The sequence below is a fragment of the Hyaloscypha bicolor genome (genome assembly GCF_002865645.1).
Source record: "Hyaloscypha bicolor E unplaced genomic scaffold K444scaffold_182, whole genome shotgun sequence".
NCBI classification, from domain to species: Eukaryota; Fungi; Ascomycota; class Leotiomycetes; order Helotiales; family Hyaloscyphaceae; genus Hyaloscypha; species Hyaloscypha bicolor.
In genome coordinates, this window is record NW_020194684.1 from 1,463,480 (window position 1) to 1,490,876 (window position 27,397).

The window sequence follows — 27,397 nt, forward strand, 5'->3', positions numbered from 1 at the left end:
GCCACAGATCCGAGGGATAAAGCGTATGCCCTGCTAGGCCTTGCGTCAGATGGTCAGGAGCTTGTTCCGGCTCCAAATTTTATCGACAATCAGTCCAGTCTGTCTTAAAAGACCTTATCCGCGCCATGCTCATGTCACAATGATGTGCAAATATGGTTGTCTTTCGCTCTACTTCGAGAGAGCCCGGCGGCAGTCTGCAATCTTGGGTCCCCGACTTGGAGCAGCTTGGAAACATGACCAGGCCGTATGCCGGAACAGAAATTTTTAGCCGGAATTGACCTCGCTCCTGGACCCCTACTTCAAGAAAGTTATGGCGGTTTTTCTTCAAGATAATCTGACCGAGAAGCCAACCTTTTCAAATTTCCGCCAAGGTTTACACAATATGTTAAGACTCAAAGGGCGAGTACTAGATTTTGTTTACCTCGGCATCTCGGCTCGGAATGCCGAGATCTGTCAGGATGGCTAACGCTTGTGAAATGATTCAGCCGAGACAACGGGTTCTAGATCGATGCCCATACAATGACAAGGAAATTATGGTTGTGATAGCCAAGTGCCCAATATTGGCTGGTGTCAGCTTCGGATGCCACAATTTGCATCGGAGGCAAGATTATTCTGCAAGAAATGTTCAAGGGCTGTGAGGTATGGACAGCAAATAGGACGGAGAGTCTTGCAAGAGTCTCCCTTCTTGGAGAGGTGGTTTGAAGTCAGCAGCGAATTCCTGATTCACGGCCGGTCATTCCAACGCTAGATGAAGCATAGGGTCTAACCGACAATAGAAAATACAAGCGATGTTTTCAAAAATATGGACAGTACTAATGGCTCCGATATTGGAGACCCTTATTGACTATTGCGCCGGTTCATTGGAAGGGTCGCTCATGTGGTCGGGACAGGGATGCGGTTAACTATGAGCTTTCGAGGCAAAATTGGAATCGTTCACGTTCAGGCAAGAGTCAAGACCCCATAATGAGATTTATTTGTTGCGAGGCTGCGGCCTACCAGTCGTTTTGAGAGAGACTTGAGATGGAAGGCACAACAACGTGGGTACCGCATACTTGCATCCTATGCCCAGCCTCCAGCACTTTTATGATAGCGGCTGGCAAGAGTACTTGATCGAGTAGGCTGGAGATCGGGAAGAGTTCATCTGTACTGTGCTTTCTTCGTTTCTTGTTGAAATCTTCACTTAAAAGTCTTCAATAAATGTACGTTCGAATTGTGGAGATGAGCCAGTGCCGTGCAGAAATGGAGGTTCGATTATTGCAACTTTGCAGGTGGACGGTCATCTGCTTCAAGGAAACAGCGATGTCGATTGATATGGAGATTATCAAGCCAGCTCAATTTATTCGCTAAACAAGTTCAGAAAACCAGCTGCGGAAATGACAATTTCTGGGCCCTCGCTTGAGTATACAAATCAACACATATGGGGGGGCTGGGTAGTTCTTGTAGTCAAGGGGACGAGCACACGAGTTGAGATCCTTCTCATTGATATATTACAACTCATATGCCATAGACTCCATTCGTTTTCTATCCCAACCGTGCCCATGCAATGTTGACATATACAATCTATTCAGATCTCGGTTCCCTCCCTCAAAAGTTTTACCAAGAAGGAAGTCTATTAACACACTAGACAGGAAGTATCGATCTGACTTTATTTCTTATGCCTATCAGCTTGCATCTTCTCGTATTTCGCAATAAGTTCTTTTCTGCGATGGATGTCAGTGAATATGACATATAGGTGAGAGATAGGAAGACTCACTGTAACTGCCCAGGCGCGGGAGCGTAATGGCTGAACTCCATGCCAAACTCGCCCTTGCCTTGCGTCGCAGCTCTCAATTGAGAACTAAATCCAAACATTGCATTCAAACTACAGTCCGCCATTAACGTGAAATCCTCAGGTCCAATTTCCGTTTCATTGATGATGGCATTTCTCTTGTTTAACAATCCCACAATGTTACCCTGGAACTCATTTGGTGCCGTGATGGTCGTCTTCATCAGCGGCTCCAAAACTTGAGGTTTTGCTTCCTTGAAAGCTTTGCGGAACGCCTGCTGGGTAGCGTTCTTGAATGCCATTTCGGACGAATCAGTCATGTGAGTAGCACCGTCATTGACAATCATAGAAGTTCCCAAGACTGGATGACCGATCAGAGGACCCTTCTCACAGGACGCCAGGAATCCCTTTTCGCATGCAAACAAGTACTTCTCGGAGATCGAACCTCCTGTGACTTCCTGTCTGAACTTGGATGGGCCGTAGCCGGTCGGGCCTGGTTCGATGGGTTCCATGAACCCTACAACTCGAGCGTAATCACCAGCACCTCCGGTCTGCTTTTTGAGAGTGTGGTCAAAGGTGGTGTGCTGAGTTATGGTCTCCCGGTAAGCGACTTGTGGTTGACCAGTCTCAACTTCAACTTTGTATTCACGACGCATACGCTCAACGTAAATGTCAAGATGCAGCTCTCCCATTCCTGAGATGATTGTCTCTTGACTTTCCGCATCGACATGGACTCGGAATGTAGGATCCTCACGCTGGAATCGATTCATAGCTTTGCTGAAGTTGCCGGTATCCTTTGTCGTTTTGGGCTTGATGGATAACGATATGACGGGATCGGGGACAAACATGGAAGACATCGAGTACGGCAGTCCACCGTCAGTGAAAGTATCTCCAGATGCGCAGTCAACTCCAAACACAGCGCAGATTTCTCCAGCACCAATTTCGGGAACTTCCTCCATCTCGTTGGAGTGCATTCGCACAATTCGAGGAACCTTTACCCTCTTGTCTGTTCTGGCGTTGAAGACATTCATTCCTTTCTTCATCGATCCTTGGTAGACTCGGATATAAGTCAATTGTCCATAGTTGCTCTCTTCCAGCTTGAAAGCCAGGCCAACAAATGGTAACGAGTTGTATGATACGAGTTTGACAGAGGCCTCATTTCTCCTCTTGTCTAGAGCTAAATTCTCGACTTCAGATGGATTTGGTAAGTAATCACAGACCGCATCCAACATGGGCTGGACCGACTTATCGGCCAAGGCGCTTCCCATTAAAACTGGCGTGAACTTCAGTGCGATTGTCGCTCTTCGAATAGCGGCTTTCATTTGCTCTGGGCTCGGTGTTCTTTCGTCCAGGAAAATCTCGGCGATCTCATCATCCACGTCTGCCAAAGTCTCAATAAGCATCTTCCTCCTCTCCTCGGCCAACTTTTGGACGCCTTCGGGAATCTCGTCGGTTTCTCTGATAACCTCGCCCCTTGGTCCATCATTATAGATAGCCTTCATTCTGATCAAATCGACCACGCCCAGAAAGCTATCCTCCGACCCAATAGGAACTTGAAGAGCTGCAGCAGGGATTCGGAGTTTTTGGTTGATTTGATCCACAGCCTTGAACGGATTCGCTCCCATTCGATCCATTTTGTTGATGAAACTAATTCGAGGAACGTTGTATCTTCGCATTTGTCTGTCGACCGTGATCGTTTGACTTTGAACTCCACTGACCGCACAGAGTATCATAACAGCTCCATCCAAGACTCTCAAAGCTCGTTCCACCTCAATGGTGAAATCAATATGGCCAGGTGTATCGATCAAGTTGATGTGGTATTTCTCCTCCTTGCCGTTCTCTTCCTTGATCCAGTCACAGAAGGTCGCCGCTGACTGGATTGTAATTCCCTTTTCCCTTTCCAATTCCATAGAGTCCATCTTCGCACCAACAGCATCCTTCCCTCTGACTTCGTGGATTGCATTGATTCGGCCGGTGTAGAAAAGGACTCTCTCTGTGGCTGTGGTCTTTCCGCTATCGATATGTGCCTATGAACCACATCTTCAGTCTTCTGGTCCTTCGTCAGTTTGACGAGAGAATACCCACTGCAATACCAATATTTCTGATCCGGGCCAACCTTCCTCTCTCCACTTCATCCAAATTGCTTATAATTGCCTCCTGAGATAGAGCAGATGGGTCTGCGGCTGCTTGTTTTAATCTGAACGCCCCAATTAGCATTAAGTCCTGGTCTTCGTTCGGACCTCTCTAGTCTTGTTATGATTCTCTTCCATATCTGAACCTAGTATAAACAGAGAGAAACTCACACAGCCTCTGCAGCACCAGCTCGAATACTTCTCGACTCTGAGAAGTATCTCTGCGCGGCTTGCCCCCTTCCAGCTGCTCGAACGCCCGTTCCTCGACTTGCTGCATTGAGGCAGAGAAACCGAGGTCTGGATGCGCAACTCCTCACAGCGCCAATTGATGCCTCCGCCGAAGCCGCAGCCCGGACAGCTCTGTGCACCCTCATTATTATTGGCGCAATTGAGTGTTTTCAAGAGAATCGGATCATCGACACTTTTCTTCGCGACTGGATCGGATTACTTTCGGGAGTCTAGCCATTTCCGGCACTAGCTCCGAATCTTGTCGTGAATTCAAACTTCCTTCCTTTTGAAACTTAAAAGCCCTGACTGCTCTTCCCTTTGTAACAAGGAAGAGCAAGTTCTTCGGAGGGTTTCCCAATTCACATATTCAGTATCTCGTACAGCGTATGTACAGCAAATGGTTTGATGTGAGAGCTTCAGCAATGTCTTCAAACGGGGGTAACGGCGTCCAAGGGTCAACGTTCACCGCTGACGGGGCTTGCTCTCTCGATTTTAACAGCACAAAGATTACAGTTGGTTGTGAGCAGCATATCTCTTCTTTCATTTGTTGAGCGTTCCTGGGCCCCCTATATGTCGACTCAAACGGAGTTTCAGCGGCTTCTCACCCTCAAGATACAGCAGCTACCTGCCCGTTGACACCTCTGTTCAGAATCTCGGGCGGCGCGAAATATCAAGAGGACGATTTGACCAACGTAAGGCCTTGAGTTGATAAGACTCTTCCGCCAAGATCGATCTCGGAGTCGAAGATCCCTTCCAGACAAACTCAACTGTGGAATCTCGAATCGAGTCTGTGCTCATTTGCAGTATGTATGTGTTACCACCCTCTCTTCATATCCTCTCATTATCGACCCCCACCCTTTGTTTAGTTTTGTTTGCTGGTTCATTGGCGTGTTCGTTCTTCCTGAGCATTTACTTTCTAATTACGGGTTGCTGGGAAAAGTCACCGCCCTCTCGTACCGCCTCAACAAGCCCAATGGAAACTTCCTTCCGCCTGCCTACTACTTATACACGTTTATCGAATCTGAAATGAGATCTTCGGTCCCTTTTCTCTTCCCAACTTCATCACCCTGCCGTTAACATACCATTTCCAGCCTTTTTTACCAGTCAGAACTCCTTAGGCGGAAGCATTCCTTAAATGCATTGCTTGTTCCTTCTTAAATCTTTCTAAGAAGGAAGTTCTGAAACTCTCCCGGATGATGAAACCTCCAGTAAGAAACCGCCACTGGCGATACAATTGCTTTCGGAAGGAAGAACTCGTCGGAGTTGGGGAGAGCGACTAGAAACCCATGTTCCCAATCGGATTTTGGATCTCTAGGACGTCGAAATCATTGATAGCCAAGTTGTGATTGACGAAGGAAGATCAAATGACCTCCTTTCAGTTCATGCCTGGAGTTTTGAAGTCCCGAGGAGTGTCGACTTTAAGACTGGCCATTGTTGAAGCACAATTTGGTTGATCGAGTCAATCGATTCTTTTCTGGGGACTTGGCATTCCCCGGTGGTACCTCTCTCACCGCAAGTATCGAGTGCGCGACTTTTCTTGCCGAATGGGGAAATCCATTCACACAATGGGACTGCATATAAACTCCCAAGCCTCCTGTCTGTGGCACTGACTCACTGCATGGGACTTCATCTCAGCTCGGCGGCAGATCTTCATGCAAGAGATGCTACTGTACATTGGCCAGGTATGACGGCGGCTAAAATAAGGGGTCAAACGTGTTTGCCATGTGGACCTGGGGTGAGATGTGACGCCCGGCCCGAGTTGGAAGGAGGTCGGCCAAACGGGACAGAGAATTTCGTGTCGGCGGGGACCGCTTCATGAATGATATTAATGCCGTGAGGAAAAACTGACTCGGTGTTGAATTTCAAGGCCAGCTGCATTCTGCCAGGATCCCTGGGCAGCATGCTTGCCAATCGCTAGCTGTTGCGCACCCACCGCCTGCAAAATATATTATTCTACGGGGCATACCCTCGTACCGACCGTCGTCCTCGCTTTCTAGGTTTGCGAAGGACTGACTCTGCTCTGCGAGCATATACGGCCGTGCCTAACTGCGATTCTGCGAAGCGGATGGGGTTGACTCTATTCTTACCCGGCCCCACCGACACTACCGTTTCATCCCATCTTTCTTGCGGGCGCCCGACTCCACCGCTTGGCAGCGGAAGCTCCGGTTGCCCCTTTCTTAGTGGGAAAGGGGGGGGTCCCACATCAGCTTTTAGTACTCCAGCCTCCCGCTCTGACTTTCCCATTCCAGCCCTCCAAGTCGTACCTGCGTTCTGCGTCGCGTCCTGCGTCCTGCGTCCTGCGTCCCCAATACCGGGTTTCTTGGGCTGAGAACTTAATAATGGAGGCAATTCCCTTCTCAGGAAAAGGAACCTTTTGAAGGGTTCCTGCAACTGGTCGCGCGATGTATCCTCGAACTATACTCACGTCAGTGGCAATTCTGATCAGTTCTACTCTTGCTCAGACCAACCTCACACAACTAGTTGCTGATATTCCGGCATGTACTGTAAGTTGGACCACGCATCATCCGTCAGCTTTGTCTAATATGTCTTTCAGCTGCAATGTTCAACAAGTTTGCTGCTCCCAGCAGGTTGTGCATTCACCAATCTTACGGAATGTCTCTGCACCAGTGTTGATTTGCAGAGAAGCCTCTCACTTTGCGTGCTGGACTCATGCAACATCACGGAGCAGGCTCGTAAGTTATCGCGCCCCATTTGCCTACGTATTTGGCTGTCCACCTGGAAGCTAAGTCTTAGCAGAGACGCTCAGTGCCGTTCAAAAGGATGTTTGCATGGGCGTCCCGTATCCATCCCGAAGCGGGGAAATCATACGGGACATTACCATCATGGCTGCTGTGACCTTTCCAATCGCCGCCCTGAGATTTGTGTCTAGAAGTATGGTTTCCAACAAAATGGGGTGGGATGATTGGGCTGTTGGAGTTGCAACTGTAAGTCTCACTCAAGGGAACCTTGCTGTCCAGCTATTGACCTCTTTAATAGCTTATAATGATCCCAATGACGATAATTCCAATAATAAGTACGGTTTCAAGGTGTGCAAAGTTCTTCACATAACACTAACATAGTTCAGATGCCACTCGAGGCTTCGGGAATCACTTCTGGGATGTCCCCGTTGAAAATCTGGAAGGCCTACGAAAGGTAGCTTTCTCAAATACCCCACCCTATGGAAGACATCTTCTTACCTCAACAGCTCTACTACATCTCCCAAATCCTCTACGTCTTCATCTTACCAGTGGCAAAGATGTCGATCCTCTTCCTCTACCTCCGAATCTTCCCCAGCAAAAGCTTTCGTCTCGCCACATACATGACCATGGCATGGCTTCTTGTACAAACGATTGCTTTCGCATTCGTCGTCTTGTTTCAATGTACACCAGTGGGCTCGTATTGGGATATTACGATTCCGGGGAAATGCATCCATTCTCAGGCTTTCGTGTATGCAGGGGCGGGACTCACTATCCTGGAGGATTTAATCATAATGTTCCTGCCCGTAATGGAGCTGAAGGCTCTGAAGTTGGACTTGAAGAAGAAATTTGCGTTGGCATTCATGTTCGCTCTTGGGTCTTTGTGAGTCTCTCATCGGCAGCCAAGGAATAAACTTGCTGATATCAATTTCGAGTGCGTGCATCACAAGTTTGGTCCGTCTCAAATATATCATCTCATACGGAACATCGATCGACTTGACTTGTAAGTAAATCCTTCCTACCTTTTATATGCCCTCAGGATTCTGATTTTTCCCGTAGATGACAACGTCGACGTGATAATCTGGAGCGTTCTCGAGGCATTTACATCAATAATCTGCGCCAGTTTGATGTGTTTCCGACCCCTCCTAGTCAAACTCTTCCCCGTCATCTTCCAATCTGACAAGACCATGACGGCCTCGAGACAAACCCAACAGGAACAGCAAAGCTGGGGGCAGGTGTTGTCCGCGAGGCTGGGGAGCAAACTAAGGTCAGGGAATCATGGAATCGAGCTTTCTAGCCTGGACGAAGGAGCAAGAGGCGGGACATCGAAGGAGATCAGGTCACCGACAGAAACGACTATCGGGGGCTCGCCTGAGAGAGCACAGAAAGAGAAGTTTGGGGGGTGATCGGCAAACAATAGTGCTGCTCATGGAAGTAATTAGTCTTTGTAATTATGATATTTTCTATCATGTTGAAATGAAATATGACCTTTATACCCATTCAATTCTCCAATAAATCAAAGTTAGAATGAAGCTGCCCGAACACGTGAGAAACGAGAGTTTGGAAGCACGACCTCGACTCAAAGTTGTTTCTCTCTCCTTGACACCCTCATCCACATTTCCGATTGAGAAAAGATCTATAACCAGCTTAGTCTTTCACCTTGAACAATCTCAAATACAAAGACTAAGACTTACCCCAAAATTCAAGCACTTCCAAGGCTTCGTCGGATCAATAACCGTAAACTCAAAGCGTCTCAAAAGCTAAAAACGTCAACACCACCACTCAAGCTTCCTTAACACTCTCCACTCACCTCAACAAACACCTTATTCAACTCAAGCATTGCCACCCCCTTACCCAAACACGTATACTTCCCAAACCCAAAAATCAGTCCCATCGTATCATCCATCTCCTTCCTCCTCCCATCCTCCAGCCCAAACCAGCGCTCAGGACGAAACTCATTTGCATCATCGCCCCAGAACTTCTTATTTCTGAAGACGCCCCAAGCGGAGGAGCCGACGTCTGTGCCGCCGGGGATGAAGAGACCGTTGAAGGTGTCGCCTTGTGGCGGCGCAGTCTTGGTTACGAGAGCGGAAGACGGAGGCCAGAGACGCAGTCCTTCTTTGATGATGGCCTGCAGGTAGGGCATGGCCTTCGCTTCGGGTTCGGTGATGGGAGAGCTGGGAGAGTGAGCTGCTATCTCATCGAGGAACTTTGAGAGAACTCGGGGGTTGGTCGAGAGGTAGAGGAGCGTGACGCGGATTGCTGTTGCGATTGTGTCGGATCCGGTGAGACTTCTGGACGTTAGCATGATAGAGGAAATGGAGGTGCACTACGTACATCTGAACGAGAATCTCGGATTCTGCTTCCTCCTGGGTTAAGCCGTGTGCAAGGAACGATCCGAGCATGTCTCGCTGCGACTTCTTGTTCGGTCCGAATCTTTCGGCGACTGTTTCTTTGGCAAAACTTTTCCACGTCAGTCTAATTCATTGGAATATGTGACAGTACGAACCCCATGATTTTGCCAAATCCGATGGTATCGGCTTCTGAGGGAAGCAATGACTTCAGCAGAGGCAGCTTGAAAAGTTTGCTGATCCAGGGTAATACCGAGACCAAGATAATCACTGGTCCCGATTCCTCTATATTCTCAATGTATTGGTGGTTATCGGAGTCGGTCACGAGATCCCCAAAGGCCTTCCCAAAAGCGAGGGTGGAAACAACGTCGACTGTGAAATACTGAGCCTTCCGGCCAATATCCATCGGCTTGAACTCCGCACCCGAAGCGACGTACTTCTCGTCAATGAGCTTGACGAGTTTCATAATGTTCTCATCGATGCTACTTATGAGGTTGTCATTCTCCTTTCCTGAATACTGCATACCGTTAGTGATGGCCGTGAGCGGATGGTGGAACTTACGCCAGCAAACATTTTGGAGCGGAGTCGAGTGTGTTTGCCGTCATCCATGACGGAGATGATATTGTCGTGTCCTGGCTTGAATTGATAAGCAACGTGCCCTTTGTTGCGTCTGTAAAGTGATCGAACTCCATACATCCGGCGGAGGAGTTCTGGCTCGTTCGTGACCTTAACCACAGATTCTCGAATCAGCGTTGCTTGACAGCGCATAATTGGGTTGGAACAGTGTCTTCTGAGTAGTTGAACCTGAAAACATATCTAAAGAGCGCATGATTCGCCAGCTATTGAAGGAATGTAGTGCGGCTTCAAAACATTGGACTCACAAGCCAATTCGGCCCACACCTGGCGATGGATCCTTTCAAAGCATCAGCTATGTAGTGATAAACACTTCAATCGTTGCTTACCATATTTCTCGCAAACTTCTGCTACATCGAGGTAGACTGTCTGCTTTATGTGACTTCTAATGAGCCAAAACTTCGACCATGCAACAGAGGTGGGACCCTTGAAATGCCTCAATCGATACCAGACACGAATCGCATTCCCAATATATGCCAGAACTAGGAGTCCTAGAACTACGAGAGATAGCTGCCCATAATCTGACAGAGGAATCAAGTTGACGGAAATCATTGAAGTGATTCGGGTTGGATAGCGCACAATTGGAGGGTCTGAATAGTCGTAATTGAAGCGGCCAAATGGAAAACAGGCAATTTGAGAAGAGAAGTGGGAGGTCGCCTTGTGGTCTTTATAGGCTGCCGGGCCGAGAGGTACAGCTCAGTTGTTCGCAATAGTCAACGTGCAGGCCAGGTGCATGCCATATGCATGAGTTCTGCAGACGGGTTCAATACAGTAAGTAACCCGCCTAACGCGCTTCTCCGATATCGATTCCCGAGAAAAGTTCATGACTGGAGTGGAGCCAAATGTCAGTTTTCGAATCAGGAACGCTCCAGAGCCACTGATAACCCCCGCTCGGGAAAATCCCATGCGCGACCAAAATGTTGATTCTACACTTACCTACAAAATGGAGAAATAGATTTCATAAAAAACAAAGCTATCATTTTGAAGAAGTGTATTTCTTCGATAGAGTGTACTCCTTCAAGACCAGACTGGGCTGTGAGAGGGGGAGATAATGTAGACACAAAACACAACAAGCTTTTGGGGAATGAGATACGATAAATGAAATGAAATCCGTTGCGCATTGAGAACTCAACTTACTCACAGGTCAATGCAGTGTTGGGGACTTGAGCAGCAAGCCGTCTGTTTGAGTCGGTGGTATGAAACCCGGAGGCCTGCTTACCAGGTGCTGCGGGTTCAATGACACCGACTAAACCCGGCATTTTGAAGAATCAAGAAGTCAGAATATGCCGAAGACAGAGCTTTGAACGACAACAATAGATAGAAACCACTATCTATGAGCTCCTCAATATTCTATGGTCGTCTCGTTCATCCAAACATGCCCGTCCAGCTAGGATTTACAGTGCCCTCAGGATGATAAATATGTCCGTACAAATGTATAGCTCCGACAACCGTAGCCTTGAAAAACACCAAGGAAAGATACCCCCCATGATCAATACTCGGACTGTTTTCGTTTCTACCGGGAAACGCAACAAACAGATTCTCGCCGAGCATAACGGAGCAAGAAGAAAGTAATGAAACAAATGCGAAAATGGCTACAAGGCCAAAACTCGTAAAACCAAAGACATTTCCCGCAGAATAAGAAGTATTACCCGTAACGTTGACTGTGCAGAAATTAAGTGCAGTACTGACAAGGAGGAGAAAAGTATTGAAGTGCATGAAGGCAAGTAATCCATGAAGCATCAATCCCAATCGCCGCAAGATGAAAGAATACGATGAAAAATAGCCCGTGCCGAAACGATAGGACCACTAGGACTACGAAAGTAGTCTATCCTTGGGCGATTGGACCAGGAGGCTGAAGAGCTTAGTCGCAATTTTCGAAAAACGACACGGAACGCGCCATTCAGGATCACGGTATGAACCACCAAGGCCGAAATTGCAAGCCAATATTGCAGAGTAACTACCTTAGCCCGAAAGCCCCGATGTCTAGAAGACAAGGTCATCTGTTCGAAGCTAGACCAAGAGATACGGCCTGTTCGTGAGACGGTGGAGAATGTATTATTCGCGTCAGCACAGATGATCAAGCTTTCGTTGATGATCCATGAAGTGGAAACGTCATCCCCAGGCCTGCTCCTAGCGGACGCCACTCACTGACATGAGCTTGATAGCTGGAGGTAATGTCCCAAGAAGGAACTATGGCCAACGCAGCCAAGCAATCGCTTCTAAGCTTTGTATTAATTCGGTCTCGTCGTCTTCCTCGTCGAGCATCTCAACTCCTCATTGTCTTTCCGAGGGCGCATTAAAACGCTCATGCAAGATCAAGCCAACGGCTTCCAAGGATCGCTGCTTTTGGTAAAGGCAAAGAACGGCCAGATGGACGCCACTGAGAAGGCATCGGCGGCACAAAGAATGGGAGAGCAGCGAAGATTGTTCAATATCGGCTGGGGAGGCCGTATCCACGGCCGCCAGGCGGCGTCATTAAACTGACTGCCAGTGGTAACAATGTCCAGAAAATTGTCTGCCATGCACTAGCGCACCTGTGCAGCTATAGAATTGTTACCATTCGTTTTGAATGCATCTGAGTAACGTCTGTCCCTGTGTCGCGAGACGACGCTGTGGCGAGACGAATCTACGAGTTAAGCATCTCAAGTCTGCCCCTTGCAAGTTTACGAAGCATTTATCAATATGTCAATGTTCTTCTGCTATTTCTCCCTAGGAAACCAGCTTGCAACGAGAAAAAATATTACGGTTGATTATACTGCAGATCGTTTCATTGACGCCGTCGATCGCCGTTTCAGCAATCCCCCCCCCCCGCTTAATTATAACTACGAGAGTCTTTTCGAAATTCGGAGCACTTGGGGAAAGGTTCTATAAAGAAACAATATAATTCCATGTTTTGAAGACATTCAGAGAGGATTATAAGGAAGTCCGGGAGTTTCGCCGTGCGAGGAGGATACATAAAATGTCGCATATTTTAGCTTCATAATTTAGTGCTTAGTGTGCATTAGCATAATTACATTATCCCTTCGTCCGCTGAGACATTGCCACATTAGCGGCCACATATGAATATCCCCAATTCGGCCAAAACATAATCCAAATTAGGGATATTCATGTGCGGCCGCTAATGTGGCAATATCTCAGCGGACGAAGGGTACCATATCAAAGCCCGGATTCGTAATATTTTACCAATCCACTGTTACGAACTTAGTCAGGTGTGGCGTATTCCCTGACCATGGATCACGTGAGAATTTGCATTAGGTAATGTCGGCTAACATGCTGCTGACTTAACTATTCTTGCCTTAGAATTTAGAGCAGCCACGTGCCTGCTTCCGCACTCACCTGCCACTCAACCGTTCAATGTCGACTTCTGTCGTGGAAAATGGTGACCTTTGCTGGAAGTGCCAGAGCCTTTTAAATACCCAGTATCCTGAGGGTCTTGTCATTACAGAGATCAACGAAACCCGACAGGAGCCAGACAAGAAACAAATCCGACTAATTAAAACATTCGACTCTGTGGAAGTCACTGCTTCCAATGGGTGCATACTCTGTTTGCACCTATTACACGCCTTGGGCATTCCGGCAAGGGCTGCTTTATGCCAGCTGACGAGTGCGATTGACGGAACTTCTCCTGACATTGCGTACGAAGAGGCGATCTTTCTCAGTGAGGGAAATCCTCCGAGTATTGGATTGCACGTAGATCCGGACAATCTATATCTTGGATGGAACTCCGGTAACGAAGTTAAGAGTGTGATACAACTGTTTCCAGAGGCTGGTAAGAGTTGAGAATGCCAACCAACTGAGTGAGACATTTTTAACAAAAGGCTTAGAAGTAGCACCCTTTGTCGGCCATGGAGAGGTCAGTGCCAACACAAATTCAGATACAAGCTGGTCAGTAGTCGCAAACTGGCTGGATGAATGTGCAAAGTCACACAAGCCATGCAACAGGTTGATGGCTATAGAACCTTCCCTTCCATCGCGTGTCATCGACGTTGGCTCGGGAGCGCCGAGGCTAGTAGTAGTCAAAGATGACACTCCCATTTTGCCGTACGCTACAATGAGCCATTGCTGGGGTTCCCATATGCCTCTGCTGTTGCTATCCAGCAATATAGCCGAATTGCAGAAGCGGATTCCGATCTCACAGCTGTCTAAATCGTTTCAAGATGCTTTTCTAATTACCCAACGATTGGGTTTAAACTATATCTGGATCGACAGTCTCTGCATTGTTCAAGATTTAGCTGCGGATTGGGAAAGGGAGTCACAATCTATGTCCGAAGTTTACTCGAACTCTTATTGCAATATAGCTGCTGCACATGCTGCTGATGGAACACATGGATGTTTTATCGAGAGAAGTCCCGACTTGGTCAAGCCGCTGAAGGTCAATCTCAACTGGGGCCCAAATCCAGGAACTTACTACGCTGTCCAGTGGCTCTACTGGCGGGAGAATGTTATGAATATGCCCTTGCATAGGCGGGCCTGGGCGTGTCAAGAGCGATACTTGGCACCCCGGAATCTGTATTTCGGAGACACACAACTTTATTGGGAGTGCTGTGGACGTGTTGCAAGCGAAACATTTCCTTTAGGTTTACCGGCTAGAGTGGGCGCCCCTTCCAAGGGCCTCGATCCACATATCGACGGTGCCCGTCGACGAAAGGGGTTGGGCTTATCAGAGGCGCCAGATCTGGATGCGTTCAGTCTCTGGGATCTCATCATCAGCACCTACTCGAAAGGAAATCTCACTTACTCAACGGACAAGCTCGTCGCCCTATCTGGGTTGGCGGGGAGAATGCAAAAGCACACCAAATCCCAGTATCTAGCAGGAATGTGGCGAAAACACCTAGCTTACCAGCTTTTGTGGAAGGCTAGCGGCATCCAGTGGGTTGTGTCCACGTCACGCCCCGAAGTCTACACCGCGCCGAGCTGGTCTTGGGCTTCCATACATGGCCACATCGAAGATGCTTGTGTTGTGCGGCATGCCGATGACCACGAGATCGTTCTGGAAATCTTGGACGTCGGAGTTGAGCTAGTCAGTGATAGGAATCACTTTGGGCAAGTCAAAAGCGGATTCCTTAGACTCCGGTGCAGCTTAGCAAAATCAGGAGTTTATCTGGAGGAGTCACCAGAAAACAGAGGCTCATTCTGCCTTATTGTCAACGGATTAAGAGTTGGAAGTGCAAGTGTGGATGATTATAGTCATGAGTCTGATCCAGTTATGCACCACGGCTTTTATTATCTTCCAGTCCGGTATAATGCAAGATACGAAGAGGTGAACCTAGGCGGAGTGACAATGAGTGTTCCAAGAGTAGCCGGTATTATTCTTCGGGGTGCTGGTCCTGAAACCCAGAGCGAATTTGTGAGGGTTGGCACATTTACGGTCCTTTCATCACCAAAAGACTTTCAGTTCGCATGTCGACAATACAGTAGAGAGTTTAGGCAGGTCGAGGCTGGATACGACTCGGAACAATGGGGTGCGAAGTGGGATATCTTAATTCTTTGATGCCGATTGTTAAGGGAGAGGGTGGAGATCGATTTCGGTTCGTTCACCTAGGACCGGCTATCTGAGCTATGCATACGAAACCATCAGTGACGTTCTGTTGGATCAGGGAGGTAGTGGTGTCATGGAAAGTTAGCCCTGCGAGGGTGGTCGCGTTCACGCCGAAGAATATCAAGGCCTGCTTCGCTGCAAGTGGTTTATTCCCGTTTAATCCAGAAAGGGTGCTCAGAAGTATGCCCAACCCGGCTGAATCGGCCATTCCTAGAGCCGATGAGGTGAAGGTAGGGTCTTGTCGGCAAGACGTAGAACTGCAAACGCCAGTGACGCCAGTGTCAGCAGAGGCTTTTATGTGGCTGCAGAACCTAATCATCCAACGGGGTGCTCGTGCGCTTGACGAAACGAGCAAACAGAACCTGGCAAGGCACTTGCAGAAATGTGCCAAAGCTTTCCAAAAAGTCTCTGCTAGGGGCATCCTCCAAGAAGACCGAATTCAATTCCTGGCCACAATCAACAACGTTAGAAGGGAGGCTGTACTCACCAGGCTGGGAAAGATTTGTACTGTTCATGGGGCAAGTGCGAGAAATCTGATTACCTGCTAGGCTATCTTGAGCTGCTCTTATATGTTGCAATAAAATGGCTTCTCATCCCAGGGGTTGAAAGAGAATAGGGAAGAGGATAAGAGAAGAAGAGAAGAAGAAGAGAAGAAGGCACAATCACAGAATTTTCTGAGGCTGCGGAAATTTATACCGCACTAAATTTCGCCGAGGCTGAACAAAGCACCTGATAAATTCGCTATGAAAAGGCAAGAGGCGTATTTTTGGTGTCGAGGATCAGGTGATCACGCGTCTCCCCGCTTCTGACAACCTTGAACCTTCGACAACATCGCGCCTATCAGGCCCAAATCCCGCTGCGGAAGGCTCTCTCACCTTAACTTGAGCCATTAGGCATGTGGGTTCTTGAGAACAAAGGCGACGCCTTCAAAGGTATGGCACCCTCGCCCGTCGCGTTTACACAAGGTTCAACGTTTCGCAGGCAAGAAACTCTGGCTGCGACCAGGGAAGAAATTCCTCTTTGGGCGCACTCATACAGAAGGTGCGCGATGCTTCTATCATACTATGGCCTAGCTGACATCGGCAGATGGGCAATTTGTTATAGAGGACAAGACCGTCTCCAGACAGCATTTGACAATCGAGGTGGATCCCGTCACGGCTGTTGACTGCGTAAGAGCCACTTCCTCGAAAGGACTCGTCCAAGCTCACACTTCAATAGCCAAATGCCAGAACCCGATCGCGCGTCACACTGCAAGACCTCGGCACAAAAATAGGTACGACGGTGAACGGGCAGCGTTTGGAGAAGAAGACAGACCATGTTCTTCAGAGGGAAGATAACGTTATCACTCTCGGGAAATACAAGTACAATTTTCGGTACGACAGGGCTCCTCAAAGCCAAGCACATATGCTAACAAGTTCAGATTAACTTGGGTCCCTATCATACTCACATTCTCCTTCTCCACCAAAGACCACAACGCGAATCCATACACGAATCTCTATGAACTATTCGGGCCCCTCGATATCAAAATTCTCATTGAATACGAACACGGACACACAACACACCTTGTTGCTAAGAAACGCAATACATCGAAGGGGCTCCAAGCACTTATTAATGGGAAATACATTGTCTACAATCCCTCATTTGTCAATGCTTTGGTCGCTTCGGCCACACCAAATGAGGGAGGACCAGCTCCTTTAGAAGTAGACTTCGAGGCCAATTTTCCAGACCCGCTTCGACATCTCCCCCCGAAAGGAGAAGAACCTACACAGCGCGATGAAACTGCCTATGAGCCAAATGCCCTTCGGCAGGACATGTTTGACGGGTATACATTTGTGTTCTACGAAAGACGACAATACGACACCCTTCTCGCAACAATCACAGAAGGTAAGGGAAAGGCTATGATAAGTGAGGCTGTTCCGAACGAGACGACTGTCGACGGTTTTGTTGAATACGTCAAGAATGTTGCTGGTGAAAAGGGTCTTGGAGAGTTTGACGACGGCAGCGAGGGCAAGGGAGTTGTTGTTGTCCGATTCAATCCTGTCAAAGGGGCTGGCGCCGACTGGTATGCAGATTTTGGCCGAAAGGTTCAAATGCGTCTTGATCATCGCTTTGTTGAACAGAATGAGTTCCTTGATGCTATTCTAGGAAACGATGCAAGTGTTCTACGGCGACCTCTTGAGATAGAACTCTCCGGAGTGGTGGCGCCGCCCCCAACAGCAGGTGAGTCGTGGTGCGCAGTGTATTCGATTTTCTTACTGATGAACCTAGCTACCAATTTGACCTCACAAACCATTCAAATATCCCAGCTTGCTCCGACCACCCAAACCGCGGAAGAGATGGCTCCACCTGAGCCTCCACGACGGGGTAGAGCTCGCCGGGGCGCCAGGGCGAAGTTTACAGGTTTTGAAGATGATTTCAGCGTTCCTGTGAGCTCAGCACCCGAGTCTATGGCTGTAGATGAACCAGCAGTTGAGTCTCAGAGTCTCTTCGTATCACAGAATACAGAAGTAGACGTGGATCAAGAGACATCTCAACCACCAGAGACACAAACCCGGAGCAGTCGAAAGAGACCAGCATCCCCTATTATCGAAGAAGAGGAAGACATCATGGATATCATGGCACCTACCACAGCAGCTTTGAAGCGCCGCCGTCTTGAACGAGGAGAGCCAACACCTCCACCTCCAGCGCCTATCGTCGAGGCGAAGCCAGCACCTGCCAAACCTGCAAAGCCCGCAAAGAAAGCCAAAAAGGAAATCGACATCCTCGAGATAGCACGCCAGAGACGTGAGGAGGAAGAGAAAGCCAAAGCCGAGCGCGAGAAAATCCAAGAGCAACTGGAAAGAATGGACATCCACGAGCGTCCGGAAATCGAAATCGCCGAAATGGAAGTAAAGCGGTCAGTTCCACCTTCTCGAGCCGCGGCACGCGCGGATGAGAGTGAGCGCTGGGATGACAAATGGAACGGTCGCAAGAACTTCAAGAAATTCCGTCGTCGAGGTGGTGCTACGGGTCCTGTCCAGGAGAAGATCATCGTCCCGCTGGAGGAGGTCAAGAAGAAGGATTTCGGGATCGGCGATGATTATTGGGACGATGGGGACTCTCAGCGGCGGAGGAAGAAGGATAAAGGCAAGGGGAAGGAGACACAAGAGGCCAGCCAGAGAGAACTGGAGATCCAAGGCCGGTCTTCTAATAAGAGCCAGAGCCGTGCTGCGGAGAAGGCATCGCGGATCCTGGCTAGTGAGGCCGAGGATGAACTTGGGGTTGGTAGTGTTTGGGCGAAAGGAGAGCAGCTGTCTTCAGACTTGGATCTCGAGATTGTTGCTCCGCCCCCACCGCCGAAGAAAACTGCTGCTACCAGTAGTCGGTCTCAGCGCACCCAGACTCAGACATTGGTCGATAAGACGAACGAGACGCAGAACTTGGATTTACCGAGTAGTAGTAAGAGTGCGAGTGCAGCTGGGAAGGGGGGTAAGAGGGTTGCGGAGAAGGTGTTGACGAAGCCGGCACCGGCGAAGAAGGCGAGGCCGACGAAGCTGACGAAGGCGGTGAAGGATAGTGATGAGAGTGATGATGACGACGAGCTGAAGTTTCGCTTTAAGAAGCGATAGGGAGGGAGATTGTATTTCTGGCAGGCAGGTTGCTTTTGGGGGAGAATTGGATGGATGGACGGAGGAAAAAGGGGTATCATATCTATTATCCGTCTATATACCCGTCCCTATCTAGCTCTGTCTTCTTCTATCATCATGCCGCAATGCCATGTAAACATCTCATGCCACGAACCCATCACAAACAAAGCAATGTCTTAACGCCTCACTCTATGCCCTCCACTCCATATATTCAAACCCACACTTCACCTTCCATACATGTTTCCCCTCCACGTCCATTAAACCTAAACACCCCCTCTGCCCCACACTTCTTAGTCCATCTCCTCCAAACTACTCTCCCTCCCCACCTCCGCCTCCTCAACCGCAATCCCCACCAAACACCCCTCCAACATCCCCTCCCAATTCACCCACGGATGCACCTCCCCAAACAACCGCGTCCCATCCCGTCCCGCCGCCCTCATCAGCTCCGGCTCGCCCCCAGGATGATACGGCACATACGGACTGATATTATACACCTTCCCGCCTAACACCGTCCATGCATCCTTTCCTTTCCTGCCCGTCATCTGCTTCAACAGGGAAGGAGGGACGCGGAGATACGGTGTATCGGGCGGTAAACCGCGTAGATTGGCGGTAGGGGACGAGGAGAGACGGGCCCAGTCTAGAGGGCTGTGGCCGGGTGTGAGGAGGACCTTTTTTCGCGGTTTGGTAGGGATGGAATTGTGTGTTGGCGGAGGGGCGAGGGAGAAGGATGAATTTGTAGGAGTCCGGTTCGGGAGTTGGATGGGTGAGCGTATTGGAGGTGGCATTAGGCCTGCTGTCCCTTGGGGGTTGGCTGCTGGGAGGCGTGGAGGGGCGCCTGCTCCTCCTGAGGCGCGCTGTGCTGAGTTTAAGGCGGGGAAGGAGGGGGGAGGGGCGCGGTTCGAAGAGGCGCGTTGTGCGGAGTTTGGGGCGGGGAAGGATGAAGATGGCGAGGAAGAGGGAGAGAGGGCGAAGGCTGGGACTGTGGGTGTTTTGTCATCTTCGCTGAGAAGTGTGCGTGGTGAGGTCTTCTTCTGAGGCTTCTTGAAAGGTGGAGGGGGTGGCGGCATCGCTTTTCTGTCGAGTTCTTCTTTGCTCATGGCAGAAGAAGGCATCCCTCCTTTGCGAGAAGACACTTCTTTCCAAGCATTGTCTCCGTCGGGGAGAGATATTGAGGGGGGCGCATCGGGTCGCTCTTTCTTTGCGGCATCGTGAAGGGTGGCGCGTTGGAGCCAGGAGAGGAAGGCCCAAGAGGAAGGTGGATGCCGGTAGCAGAGGAAGGTCACTGAGGCAACAAGGAGAGAGAGCCCCAGGAGGACCATGGTCTCTTTTTCGAGAGTTCGTTCTGGACTGTGTCGTTGGTGGGATGTCCTCGATATCGGCACGGGATCAAAATGGATCCGTCGGGGATTTATTTGCTGACTAAGGCTTCAAGGACCCCCCTTCGCGTTTCGACTCCACGAGCAGGGGACGCTCCTCTAACAATGACGCGCTTGTCCCCGCAAGACACAAAGCGCGCCCTTTGTGTGGCCTGCTTGAGTCATCATCGCATGAATCTCATCAAAGGCGTGCAGGAGGAGCCCTTGAGCGTCCCATGTTGTGACAACTCACAAGGCCGCAAACAATTAATAGTCCGCATACTATGGGCACGAGGCTAGCTCCGCCATCATATGGCAAGTAAACAAATGGATTTGCTTTTAGACTTGGAAAAATCGTCGTGAAAACCGATCATTCCTTTACGCGTCCCCTTTCTTTGAGTTTAGTCCGCACAGCAATACAATGATGGTGGTTTGGATTTGAGTGTGGAGCGTGCCAGCCTGCCAGCCTGCCAGGCCACTGTTTGGAAACCGGGGCCGCGGCCAAAATGAGGGCTGCACTTCTGGGCTCTGTGAATCGCTCGAGGAGCAGCATCTTGGAAAACTCGCAAAACAACAACCACAACCAAGATTCCAATGCCACGCCCACCCGCTCACGACCATCGCGCCCGCCACTACGTCCACCGCTGCAGTCCAGAGACAGCAATGCCATGATGCGAGTGCCGCTCAAGGCACCTCTTGCAGCAAAAAGTGGCAACACGAACATGCCGTCCTACGATAAGAGCAGCGGCTCCACCAGACCGCTGATGCCCGTCCTCAGCGCCTCGGCGAAGGCCTCAAATCGTGCTCCCTTGACTCCACGAGTAGCCGGCACAACTCCGCCAGTTGTTCAGACGCCATTGTCGCGCCGGGGAGCGCGTTCAGAGAATACTACACCGAGTGCGTCGTCGAGGGAGGATCTGTCGACCCCGGTTTCTGCGTTTCTAAACAACAACATCACCCCGCGATCGTCATCACGCAAAAGTCGAGTCGACAGCGCAAATACGACGCCGACGGGGACACCGACTGGGACCCCCGTTCCTGCTTCCAACGATTCCTTTCGAATTAATCACGATCCGCCAGTCTACGGTTCTGGGTTGGGGATCAATGGGATTGACAGGGATGTACCGAAACGACCAACGGTGTCATTCAGTCCTGCGGTGTCGGATATTGGGTACTCGAAGAGTCCAGCGCAGAATAATAAGGATGATTCGAAATTCTTCTTCGCGAGTGAGGCAAAAACGGTACAGCCAGCGAGACTGCCACTACAGTCCAAGGCTTCTACACCTTTTGTTTATGCCAATGGTGAGACAATCGGGCCACCACCGAGCTCGAGCGGATCAGCTGTGGGATCGACTGTGGACGATAGAGCCCCTAAGTTCTTTCATGCGAATGGCACTCCGGACCTCGAGTCTGCACCACACTTTCCACCGCCCAGACCGAGCTCTGCCGTGTCTTCTTCGTCACGGATGAACTCGCCGAGATTGGCAAACACAAGCACATTTTCACCACCTTTAAGACCTAATTCCCCATCGAAGTTACAACAGCAGGCCTCATTATCTTCATTGAGGAATACACCGACCTTAGAATCACCAGTTCTACCACGACCTCAGCCAGTAGGGAGAGGGCAATCAGCAAATGGGATCGTTGCAACACGCAGGACGGGTATTGAATCAGGGAGAGCTAGCCATGGTCGTTCAGCAAGTGTGGGATCACAGAACGATACAAAAGCCCCACCAGTGAGGAAAATATCAGGAGGTGAAACACCAGGATCACCATCAAATCTGATTACGACTTCTGTTCCGATTTCGACACCAGAAGAGATTCCAGAACCTGGAGTGCCTCCAGCCGACTCAGCGCTTCAAAGTCCCATTAAAACAGGTCATTCAATCGAACAATTGAATGAACTCGCCGCCAACGCACGAAGAGAGAGGAAAGTTCTCGACTTGGAAATTACAAACTCCTCTCTAGCAGCAATAAATCGCACCCTAGAACGGGAAATGAGGAAACAAACCGCCGAACTGCGCCGGTACAGAAGACTATCCCGTTCAGGTCGCCTCTCAATAGCAACCTCGGCCTCGGTGCGAAATTCAGGAACCTCATTACTTCAAAGCGAAGACGGCACCCCCCTCTCCGACATGAGTGAAGACGACGACGAAGAGGACGAGGAAGAGGAAGACTCCTCCTTCTCCACCGATTCGGAAGAAGGCTCGATCTCTCCCCGCGCCATGGCTGAATCCGACGCCCGGCACAGGCAAAGAGATGAAAAGCGTCTGCAGCTCGATCTGACTAAACACCAGCAGCTTCTCATTGATTCCCAGAAGATGAATCAGAGTTTGAAGCGTTGTTTAGGCTGGACGGAAGAGCTAATCAATGAAGGGAGGAAAGCGCTGGAGTACCATGTACGCGTCTCGGACGTCGAACTCGGTGGGAGGGTGCTAGCACCTGATGAAGTGGAGGGTGGGAGCGAAGATGTTATCAACGAGGAAGAAAGCGAAGGAATGAGCATTTTCGGCGCGAGGTTACTTCGAGAAGCGAGGAAAGCCGCGAAAGAGGGAGTAGGGAAGGTAGCAGGCTGGAGCGGAGAGGGGAAGGATGATAGGGATAGTGGCATTGAGGTCGGTGGGTCGGCTTCTGGGTTTGGATCGGGGAGCGGGGCTGCGTTTGACTCGTTGCCTACGAGTCCGCGGTAGTCCACACTTCACCGATTCGAGCTCGAATCAAGAGAATTTTTCTTATAACTCTGTACTAACACAACAATCGGGGGAAAGGGAGAGAAAGGGATGTACGTTTCGACGGGCTACGGCTAACACACCACTCACATCTTTCCTATGTCAAGATTGGGTCCAGGGACGGCGTTTTTATTCTGGAGGACACACATTTGGCGGCGTTCAGGAACGGTCAAGCACAGCACCCGGCTTTCATCGATCGATCGGCCTTCGGAGCATCCAACTCAACCGTCGAACATTTTTCTTTGCTGTATACTGCGATACCCCCTTGCGAGAAGGACGGAGGATGGAATGGCGTCGGGGACCCGAATATATGGGCGGCGCTTTTTTGAGATTTGATATTTGGAAGAAATGGAAGCGAATTGTGTAAGAGGAAAGGGGTAAGCGGCAAGCGGAGAAATTAGGGAGGGGATGTTGGAGTATAGCACTTGGATAGATCACACGATCCAGATCAGAAAGAGGAGCGAGAGGCAGACTTACCTACAAAACAATAAAAATAAAACAGTCAAAATACCCCAAAGTTCACTCTATCTAGATGCTTCACTCCACACTTCACTTCATACACTTCATACACTTCATACACTTCATACACTTCATACACTTCATACACTTCATACACTTCATACACTTCATACACTTCACTCACACACCGCATCTATACCACTCGCATTGCTACTATTAACCAGCGCGAATACAGGCTGAAAAGAAGACGTGGACATCGCATGACATTAATATCTCTACTCTCGCGATCAGGAAGACCTAACCGCCAGCGGCCGCAAAACAACCAAGTACATGCAAAATGAAAGGGGGATGTATTCTATGCAGTATGCTCCTTTCCACTCATTCTGTTCCATCGCTCAAAGCAAGGGGAAATTTCTGGCTATCTCTCATGCAATTCATCACCCATTCACACCTCTGATCAAAGTTCTCAACCCCTTTAGTCCCTCGAACCTCACTAAATCGCTAGAAAGAAGAAAGAAGAAAGAAGCCTCGACTAAGACCTCGGGACATTGGGCGCATCGGCTGCTGCCTCGGAAGCAGGGTGGGCGTGGGCTGGATCGGCTTTCTTGTCTTTCGACGTCTTCTTCTTCTCTTTCTTGGCGGCCGCTTCGGCGACCAGCTGCTCGAAAGCCATGTAGTCGCCTTCCTCCTCTGGGTTGCGTTGTGCCTGGTTCTCTCGTCAAAAAGGGGTAGTGTTAAGGGATATGAGAACGAACCTTCTGATAAATCTCCCCTGAAATGACCAACGCCTGCGCCCGCTCCAACCTCTTAGACATAGGCACCTTCTTATCATTCAAAATCTCATCACAGACATCCCGCAGCACGCCTTGGATCTCGAACTTGCTCCCCCGCCACGCCGCATTCAAGATCTTGCCTGTGACTCTCCGCTCGTACTCGACCTTCTTCTCATCCGTCCAGTCCTCGCCGCCCTTCTCCTCCATCTTTGCCATCTCTTCCATCGTCATCTGCGCATCAATAGCACTAGAAATTGTGTTCCACGTCTCCTTAGCCAGGGTCCCCTTATCCTTCAGCCGCGAGAAGAACCCGCCAATCCCCAAAAACTTCTGCGATTTCAATAAAGCAGTAGCTTTCTGTAGATACGTAGTGCCGATAGCGTGCAGGATGTCGAGGCCAAAGGACTCCATCTTCAGATTCTCAACTTCCAGGCGCGTCTTCTCTTGGAATGCTTTCGTGACGTCGGGCCCCTTGTCAGTTTCCGTCCAGATGCTGATGCGGTCTACAAGTTTCTTGGCCAGGGTGTCAACTCTCTCTTGCCGTATGCGCGAGCGCTCTTTCTCGTACGCTGCTAGCTCCTCCCTTTGTGCCTTTGACAGACCGCCCTTCTTCTTATCCTTCTTTCTGAGCTCTTTTTCCTCTTCCGTCAAGCCAGCAGCTGACATGGCGGCGTCCTCTTCCGTCTTATCCATAATTGCCGGCCTAAGCGGAATCCCCTGGCTTCTCTTGGGTGTCGATGTGCCAGAAGCAGACGGACTGACAGAAGGCTTCTCGAACGCCGTGCTTGCAGAAGAAAACGTAGATTTCTCATCCGCGCTCTCCACCACACTCGGAGCAGGCACCTTGCTGCCCTCGCCCCCCGAAGTCGCCGCAGCAGCAGCAGCCGCCCTCCGCTGCTCATCCGCGATACTCTCCTGCCTCGCCTGCTCCTCGCCGGGGAACTCCTCCTCCTCCGCGCCCTCCTGCATCGTAATGTCCATCGTCCGCGTCAGGTCCTTCATGAGCGAGATCTCGCCGATCAGGTCCACGAACGCCTCGCCGCCGAAGATCGTCCCGAAGAACTCGGCCGGGTCTGCGAACCCTTCCTGTGGCTTCGCATACTCTTTGCCGTGCTTGTCGTACTGCGAGCGCAGATCGGGGTTGCTGAGTACTTGGTAGGCTTCGCCGATTGATTGGAAGCGCTCGTGAGCTGTGTCGTCACCGGGGTTCTTGTCTGCGATGGGGATTAAATGGGTGATGCGAGAGAGGGGTAAAGATGCATGCCTGGATGTGTTATGATTGCGAGCTTTCGGTATGCTTTCTTAATCTCGAGTTGATCAGCGTCTGTCTTGACGCCTAAAGCGTCATAGTACGTCGTGTCTACGACCATGGCTGTGAATCTCGTCTGTCACAAACAGTTGTGAGTGAGGGTGCGATCTGTCGTCTGTATTTATGGTCCCAGGTCGCTTTGTGAGGTTGCCTGGTCCACGTTTTTTTGTGAGGCTGAGATTTTCGGAAGCTGCGTCAACGGAGATGACGCTGCGAGGCTCCAAGAAATTGGCGAGGGGCAAATTAAGTGAACCCAATGACGAGTAAGAACTATACACCCATACCCTCATCTTTCTTAATAGGTTTTAGGATTTGATGTGATTGGGGATTAAATGGAAAATAAGAGGTTGTAATTTCTTTTTTTATTCATAAGTCACACAATGCAGTTTGCCATTGAGAAATGCTTTCCCAATTCAGTTACTTGCACATTATCCATTGTACAAAACAAAAAAAGAGGTCTTGATTCTTGTCTTCATTAGCTAGCATCTCCCATGTGAATTCTAAGCTCCTCAAACGACTTTTTTTAAATAAAAAAATATTAAAAAAAGGAAAATCTAGGCGAGTCTATTTCACACCAGCAGCAGCCATGCGCTGGAAGCATTGCTTGTACGCTTCGTGAACCTCTGGGACCTCGAACTTGTACTCCTTGAGCTTGTTGATCAACTTCGTGGTGTCAAGCTTGCAGTTACTTCGGCCGGCCTTGATGACCTTGGCTTGCTCCTCCAGCGTGAAGTTCTTCCAGGTGAAGTCTGGGCGGACGTATTCCTTGAAGAGGGACAGAACCTCGTTGTGGGAGATGGCCCCTGGGTTTGTGAAGTTGTAGATACCGATATCCTTGTGTTCGGCCATGAGGATAGAGGCTGGGAGGAGGTCGTGGAGAATGGTATTGGAGTTGGGAATGTCTACCACTCGCTCGTACTTGGCGATCTTGGTGACGAAGTTGCGGGAATGGAGGTCGTCGCTGACTGGCATTCGGAGTCGGAGAATGAGAACATTGGAGTATGCTTTCATGACCTGGGCTATGATTAGCTTTCGTAGAACTTTCTTGATGTGCAACTAACCTCCTCGACGTGTGCCTTGGTTTCCGAGTAGAATGAGCCAGCGAAGTTGGCCTTGTCAGTCTCGAGAAATCCTGGGCCGCCAATTGGGTGTTCGTCATTGTAGGTATAGATACATCCAGTAGCGAAGACGGTGATGTGAATGCCCCTCTCAAAGCAGCAGTCGGTCAAGTTGAGGGTACCGATAACATTGTTTCGGATAGTCTCCTCCCTGTGATCCTCGCACCAATCGACATTCGGTCGTCCAGTTGAACCAGCAGCGTTCAGGACGTGTGTAGGCTTGACTTTCTCCAGCTCCGCGATGACACCTTCTCGATTTTGCATGCGAACTGTCGTGGTGTGGACTTCCTTTCCTGTGCAATTGTAAGCTTCAATGTCAATTTTGGTGGCCAAAATGCGGCTGACCTTGGCTCTCGAGGAGAGTCTTCAAGTGTCCAGCAACCCAGCCTTCGCCGCCCCATATTAGGAAAACATTCTTGGAAGCCATATCGTTTAATCTGCGAAGGGTTTTGTTTAGTGTTTGGCGTTTGTTGGTTGCGGAGAAATGAGTGTTGGTGTCGGTGAAGACAAAGTCAAAGTTTGGAGGGTGGTGCAGAAGAGGTGGGATTTATAATGCAAGGGACCGACACATCGACCTAGCCAGTTACGAATGTGAATACGCACGCAGTTTCGAATAATAATCCACCTTGTATTAAAGGTTGCATTTACACTCGAACACGCTTTTCAACTTCTATTTTGATCTGT

General features: G+C 49.7%; 11 protein-coding genes across 11 annotated transcripts; 5 read left to right on the top strand and 6 right to left on the bottom strand.

The window, feature by feature from the left end:
- Positions 1–1,256: 1,256 nt before the first annotated feature.
- K444DRAFT_656575 (elongation factor G, mitochondrial) lies at positions 1,257–4,300 on the bottom strand. The gene is made up of 4 exons (XM_024886095.1): positions 4,069–4,300; positions 3,851–3,962; positions 1,754–3,792; positions 1,257–1,700 (listed from the first exon to the last, which is right to left on the bottom strand). Exons 1-4 carry the CDS (start codon positions 4,269–4,271, stop codon positions 1,646–1,648), a joined length of 2,409 nt encoding a protein of 802 aa, XP_024728038.1. The 5' UTR covers positions 4,272–4,300; the 3' UTR covers positions 1,257–1,645.
- Positions 4,301–5,783: 1,483 nt separating this feature from the next.
- On the bottom strand, positions 5,784–6,053 carry K444DRAFT_620291 (uncharacterized protein). The gene has a single exon (XM_024881679.1). It carries the CDS (start codon positions 6,025–6,027, stop codon positions 5,833–5,835), a length of 195 nt encoding a protein of 64 aa, XP_024728039.1. The 5' UTR covers positions 6,028–6,053; the 3' UTR covers positions 5,784–5,832.
- A 288-nt stretch (positions 6,054–6,341) lies between these two features.
- K444DRAFT_224970 (uncharacterized protein) lies at positions 6,342–8,420 on the top strand. The gene is made up of 8 exons (XM_024871183.1): positions 6,342–6,629; positions 6,680–6,818; positions 6,883–7,070; positions 7,123–7,159; positions 7,211–7,278; positions 7,331–7,704; positions 7,757–7,824; positions 7,881–8,420. Exons 1-8 carry the CDS (start codon positions 6,528–6,530, stop codon positions 8,225–8,227), a joined length of 1,323 nt encoding a protein of 440 aa, XP_024728040.1. The 5' UTR covers positions 6,342–6,527; the 3' UTR covers positions 8,228–8,420.
- K444DRAFT_573574 (pisatin demethylase) lies at positions 8,028–10,415 on the bottom strand. Its single transcript, XM_024877408.1, has 8 exons — positions 10,135–10,415; positions 10,054–10,085; positions 9,734–9,898; positions 9,331–9,689; positions 9,159–9,284; positions 8,632–9,112; positions 8,516–8,581; positions 8,028–8,457 (listed from the first exon to the last, which is right to left on the bottom strand). The coding sequence occupies exons 1-8, from the start codon at positions 10,355–10,357 to the stop codon at positions 8,401–8,403; spliced, it is 1,509 nt and encodes a 502-aa protein (XP_024728041.1). The 5' UTR covers positions 10,358–10,415; the 3' UTR covers positions 8,028–8,400.
- A 2,727-nt stretch (positions 10,416–13,142) lies between these two features.
- K444DRAFT_225062 (HET-domain-containing protein) lies at positions 13,143–15,318 on the top strand. Its single transcript, XM_024871184.1, has 2 exons — positions 13,143–13,574; positions 13,630–15,318. The coding sequence occupies exons 1-2, from the start codon at positions 13,160–13,162 to the stop codon at positions 15,294–15,296; spliced, it is 2,082 nt and encodes a 693-aa protein (XP_024728042.1). The 5' UTR covers positions 13,143–13,159; the 3' UTR covers positions 15,297–15,318.
- A 109-nt stretch (positions 15,319–15,427) lies between these two features.
- Positions 15,428–15,844, top strand: K444DRAFT_492728 (uncharacterized protein; the record flags this gene model as incomplete). Its single annotated transcript, XM_024873226.1, has 1 exon — positions 15,428–15,844. A coding segment is annotated over one exon (417 nt), but the record flags the coding sequence as incomplete, so codon positions are not given.
- Positions 15,845–16,002: 158 nt separating this feature from the next.
- K444DRAFT_225107 (uncharacterized protein) lies at positions 16,003–19,106 on the top strand. Its single transcript, XM_024871185.1, has 6 exons — positions 16,003–16,276; positions 16,326–16,385; positions 16,431–16,513; positions 16,563–16,717; positions 16,765–17,564; positions 17,613–19,106. Exons 1-6 carry the CDS (start codon positions 16,240–16,242, stop codon positions 18,950–18,952), a joined length of 2,475 nt encoding a protein of 824 aa, XP_024728044.1. The 5' UTR covers positions 16,003–16,239; the 3' UTR covers positions 18,953–19,106.
- A 154-nt stretch (positions 19,107–19,260) lies between these two features.
- On the bottom strand, positions 19,261–19,755 carry K444DRAFT_545788 (cytochrome b5; the record flags this gene model as incomplete). The annotated part of the gene is made up of 1 exon (XM_024876167.1): positions 19,261–19,755. One exon carries the CDS (start codon positions 19,753–19,755, stop codon positions 19,261–19,263), a length of 495 nt encoding a protein of 164 aa, XP_024728045.1.
- A 1,238-nt stretch (positions 19,756–20,993) lies between these two features.
- Positions 20,994–23,421, top strand: K444DRAFT_647429 (uncharacterized protein; the record flags this gene model as incomplete). Its single annotated transcript, XM_024885334.1, has 7 exons — positions 20,994–21,482; positions 21,519–21,566; positions 21,600–21,627; positions 21,667–21,859; positions 21,893–22,026; positions 22,063–22,944; positions 23,162–23,421. 7 exons carry the CDS (start codon positions 20,994–20,996, stop codon positions 23,419–23,421), a joined length of 2,034 nt encoding a protein of 677 aa, XP_024728046.1.
- Positions 23,422–23,566: 145 nt separating this feature from the next.
- K444DRAFT_620295 (DnaJ-domain-containing protein) lies at positions 23,567–25,763 on the bottom strand. Its single transcript, XM_024881680.1, has 3 exons — positions 25,551–25,763; positions 24,269–25,500; positions 23,567–24,219 (listed from the first exon to the last, which is right to left on the bottom strand). Exons 1-3 carry the CDS (start codon positions 25,654–25,656, stop codon positions 24,046–24,048), a joined length of 1,512 nt encoding a protein of 503 aa, XP_024728047.1. The 5' UTR covers positions 25,657–25,763; the 3' UTR covers positions 23,567–24,045.
- A 181-nt stretch (positions 25,764–25,944) lies between these two features.
- On the bottom strand, positions 25,945–27,238 carry K444DRAFT_573582 (UDP-4-keto-6-deoxy-glucose-3,5-epimerase/ UDP-4-keto-rhamnose-4-keto-reductase). Its single transcript, XM_024877409.1, has 3 exons — positions 27,059–27,238; positions 26,657–27,006; positions 25,945–26,609 (listed from the first exon to the last, which is right to left on the bottom strand). Exons 1-3 carry the CDS (start codon positions 27,138–27,140, stop codon positions 26,160–26,162), a joined length of 882 nt encoding a protein of 293 aa, XP_024728048.1. The 5' UTR covers positions 27,141–27,238; the 3' UTR covers positions 25,945–26,159.
- Between the last annotated feature and the right edge of the window lie 159 nt (positions 27,239–27,397).

Bases quoted from the DNA above. Each gene is read 5' to 3' on its own strand.
- K444DRAFT_225062 (XM_024871184.1), top strand. From the start codon at position 13,160: ATGTCGACTTCTGTCGTGGAAAATGGTGACCTTTGCTGGAAGTGCCAG. The intron at 13,575-13,629 runs GTAAGAGTTGAG...CAAAAGGCTTAG, and splicing joins ACAACTGTTTCCAGAGGCTG to AAGTAGCACCCTTTGTCGGC.
- K444DRAFT_573582 (XM_024877409.1), bottom strand. From the start codon at position 27,140: ATGGCTTCCAAGAATGTTTTCCTAATATGGGGCGGCGAAGGCTGGGTT. The intron at 27,007-27,058 runs GTCAGCCGCATT...ACAATTGCACAG, and splicing joins GACTCTCCTCGAGAGCCAAG to GAAAGGAAGTCCACACCACG. The intron at 26,610-26,656 runs GTTAGTTGCACA...ATCATAGCCCAG, and splicing joins CCAAGGCACACGTCGAGGAG to GTCATGAAAGCATACTCCAA.
- K444DRAFT_225107 (XM_024871185.1), top strand. From the start codon at position 16,240: ATGTGGGTTCTTGAGAACAAAGGCGACGCCTTCAAAG. The intron at 16,718-16,764 runs GTACGACAGGGC...TAACAAGTTCAG, and splicing joins AAATACAAGTACAATTTTCG to ATTAACTTGGGTCCCTATCA. The intron at 17,565-17,612 runs GTGAGTCGTGGT...TGATGAACCTAG, and splicing joins GGCGCCGCCCCCAACAGCAG to CTACCAATTTGACCTCACAA.
- K444DRAFT_573574 (XM_024877408.1), bottom strand. From the start codon at position 10,357: ATGATTTCCGTCAACTTGATTCCTCTGTCAGATTATGGGCAGCTATCT. The intron at 9,899-10,053 runs GTGAGTCCAATG...TCTGTGGTTAAG, and splicing joins GGTGTGGGCCGAATTGGCTT to GTCACGAACGAGCCAGAACT. The intron at 8,458-8,515 runs GTAAGTCTTAGT...AGCTGGTTATAG, and splicing joins GGAAGTGCTTGAATTTTGGG to ATCTTTTCTCAATCGGAAAT.
- K444DRAFT_656575 (XM_024886095.1), bottom strand. From the start codon at position 4,271: ATGAGGGTGCACAGAGCTGTCCGGGCTGCGGCTTCGGCGGAGGCATCA. The intron at 3,793-3,850 runs GTGGGTATTCTC...TGTGGTTCATAG, and splicing joins TCAGAAATATTGGTATTGCA to GCACATATCGATAGCGGAAA. The intron at 1,701-1,753 runs GTGAGTCTTCCT...CATCCATCGCAG, and splicing joins CCCGCGCCTGGGCAGTTACA to AAAAGAACTTATTGCGAAAT.
- K444DRAFT_620295 (XM_024881680.1), bottom strand. From the start codon at position 25,656: ATGGTCGTAGACACGACGTACTATGACGCTTTAGGCGTCAAGACAGAC. The intron at 25,501-25,550 runs GCATGCATCTTT...TCCCCATCGCAG, and splicing joins CGCAATCATAACACATCCAG to ACAAGAACCCCGGTGACGAC. The intron at 24,220-24,268 runs GTTCGTTCTCAT...CGAGAGAACCAG, and splicing joins CAGGGGAGATTTATCAGAAG to GCACAACGCAACCCAGAGGA.
- K444DRAFT_224970 (XM_024871183.1), top strand. From the start codon at position 6,528: ATGTATCCTCGAACTATACTCACGTCAGTGGCAATTCTGATCAGTTCT. The intron at 6,819-6,882 runs GTAAGTTATCGC...AAGTCTTAGCAG, and splicing joins CAACATCACGGAGCAGGCTC to AGACGCTCAGTGCCGTTCAA. The intron at 7,160-7,210 runs GTACGGTTTCAA...AACATAGTTCAG, and splicing joins GACGATAATTCCAATAATAA to ATGCCACTCGAGGCTTCGGG.
- K444DRAFT_620291 (XM_024881679.1), bottom strand. From the start codon at position 6,027: ATGCTGCCCAGGGATCCTGGCAGAATGCAGCTGGCCTTGAAATTCAAC.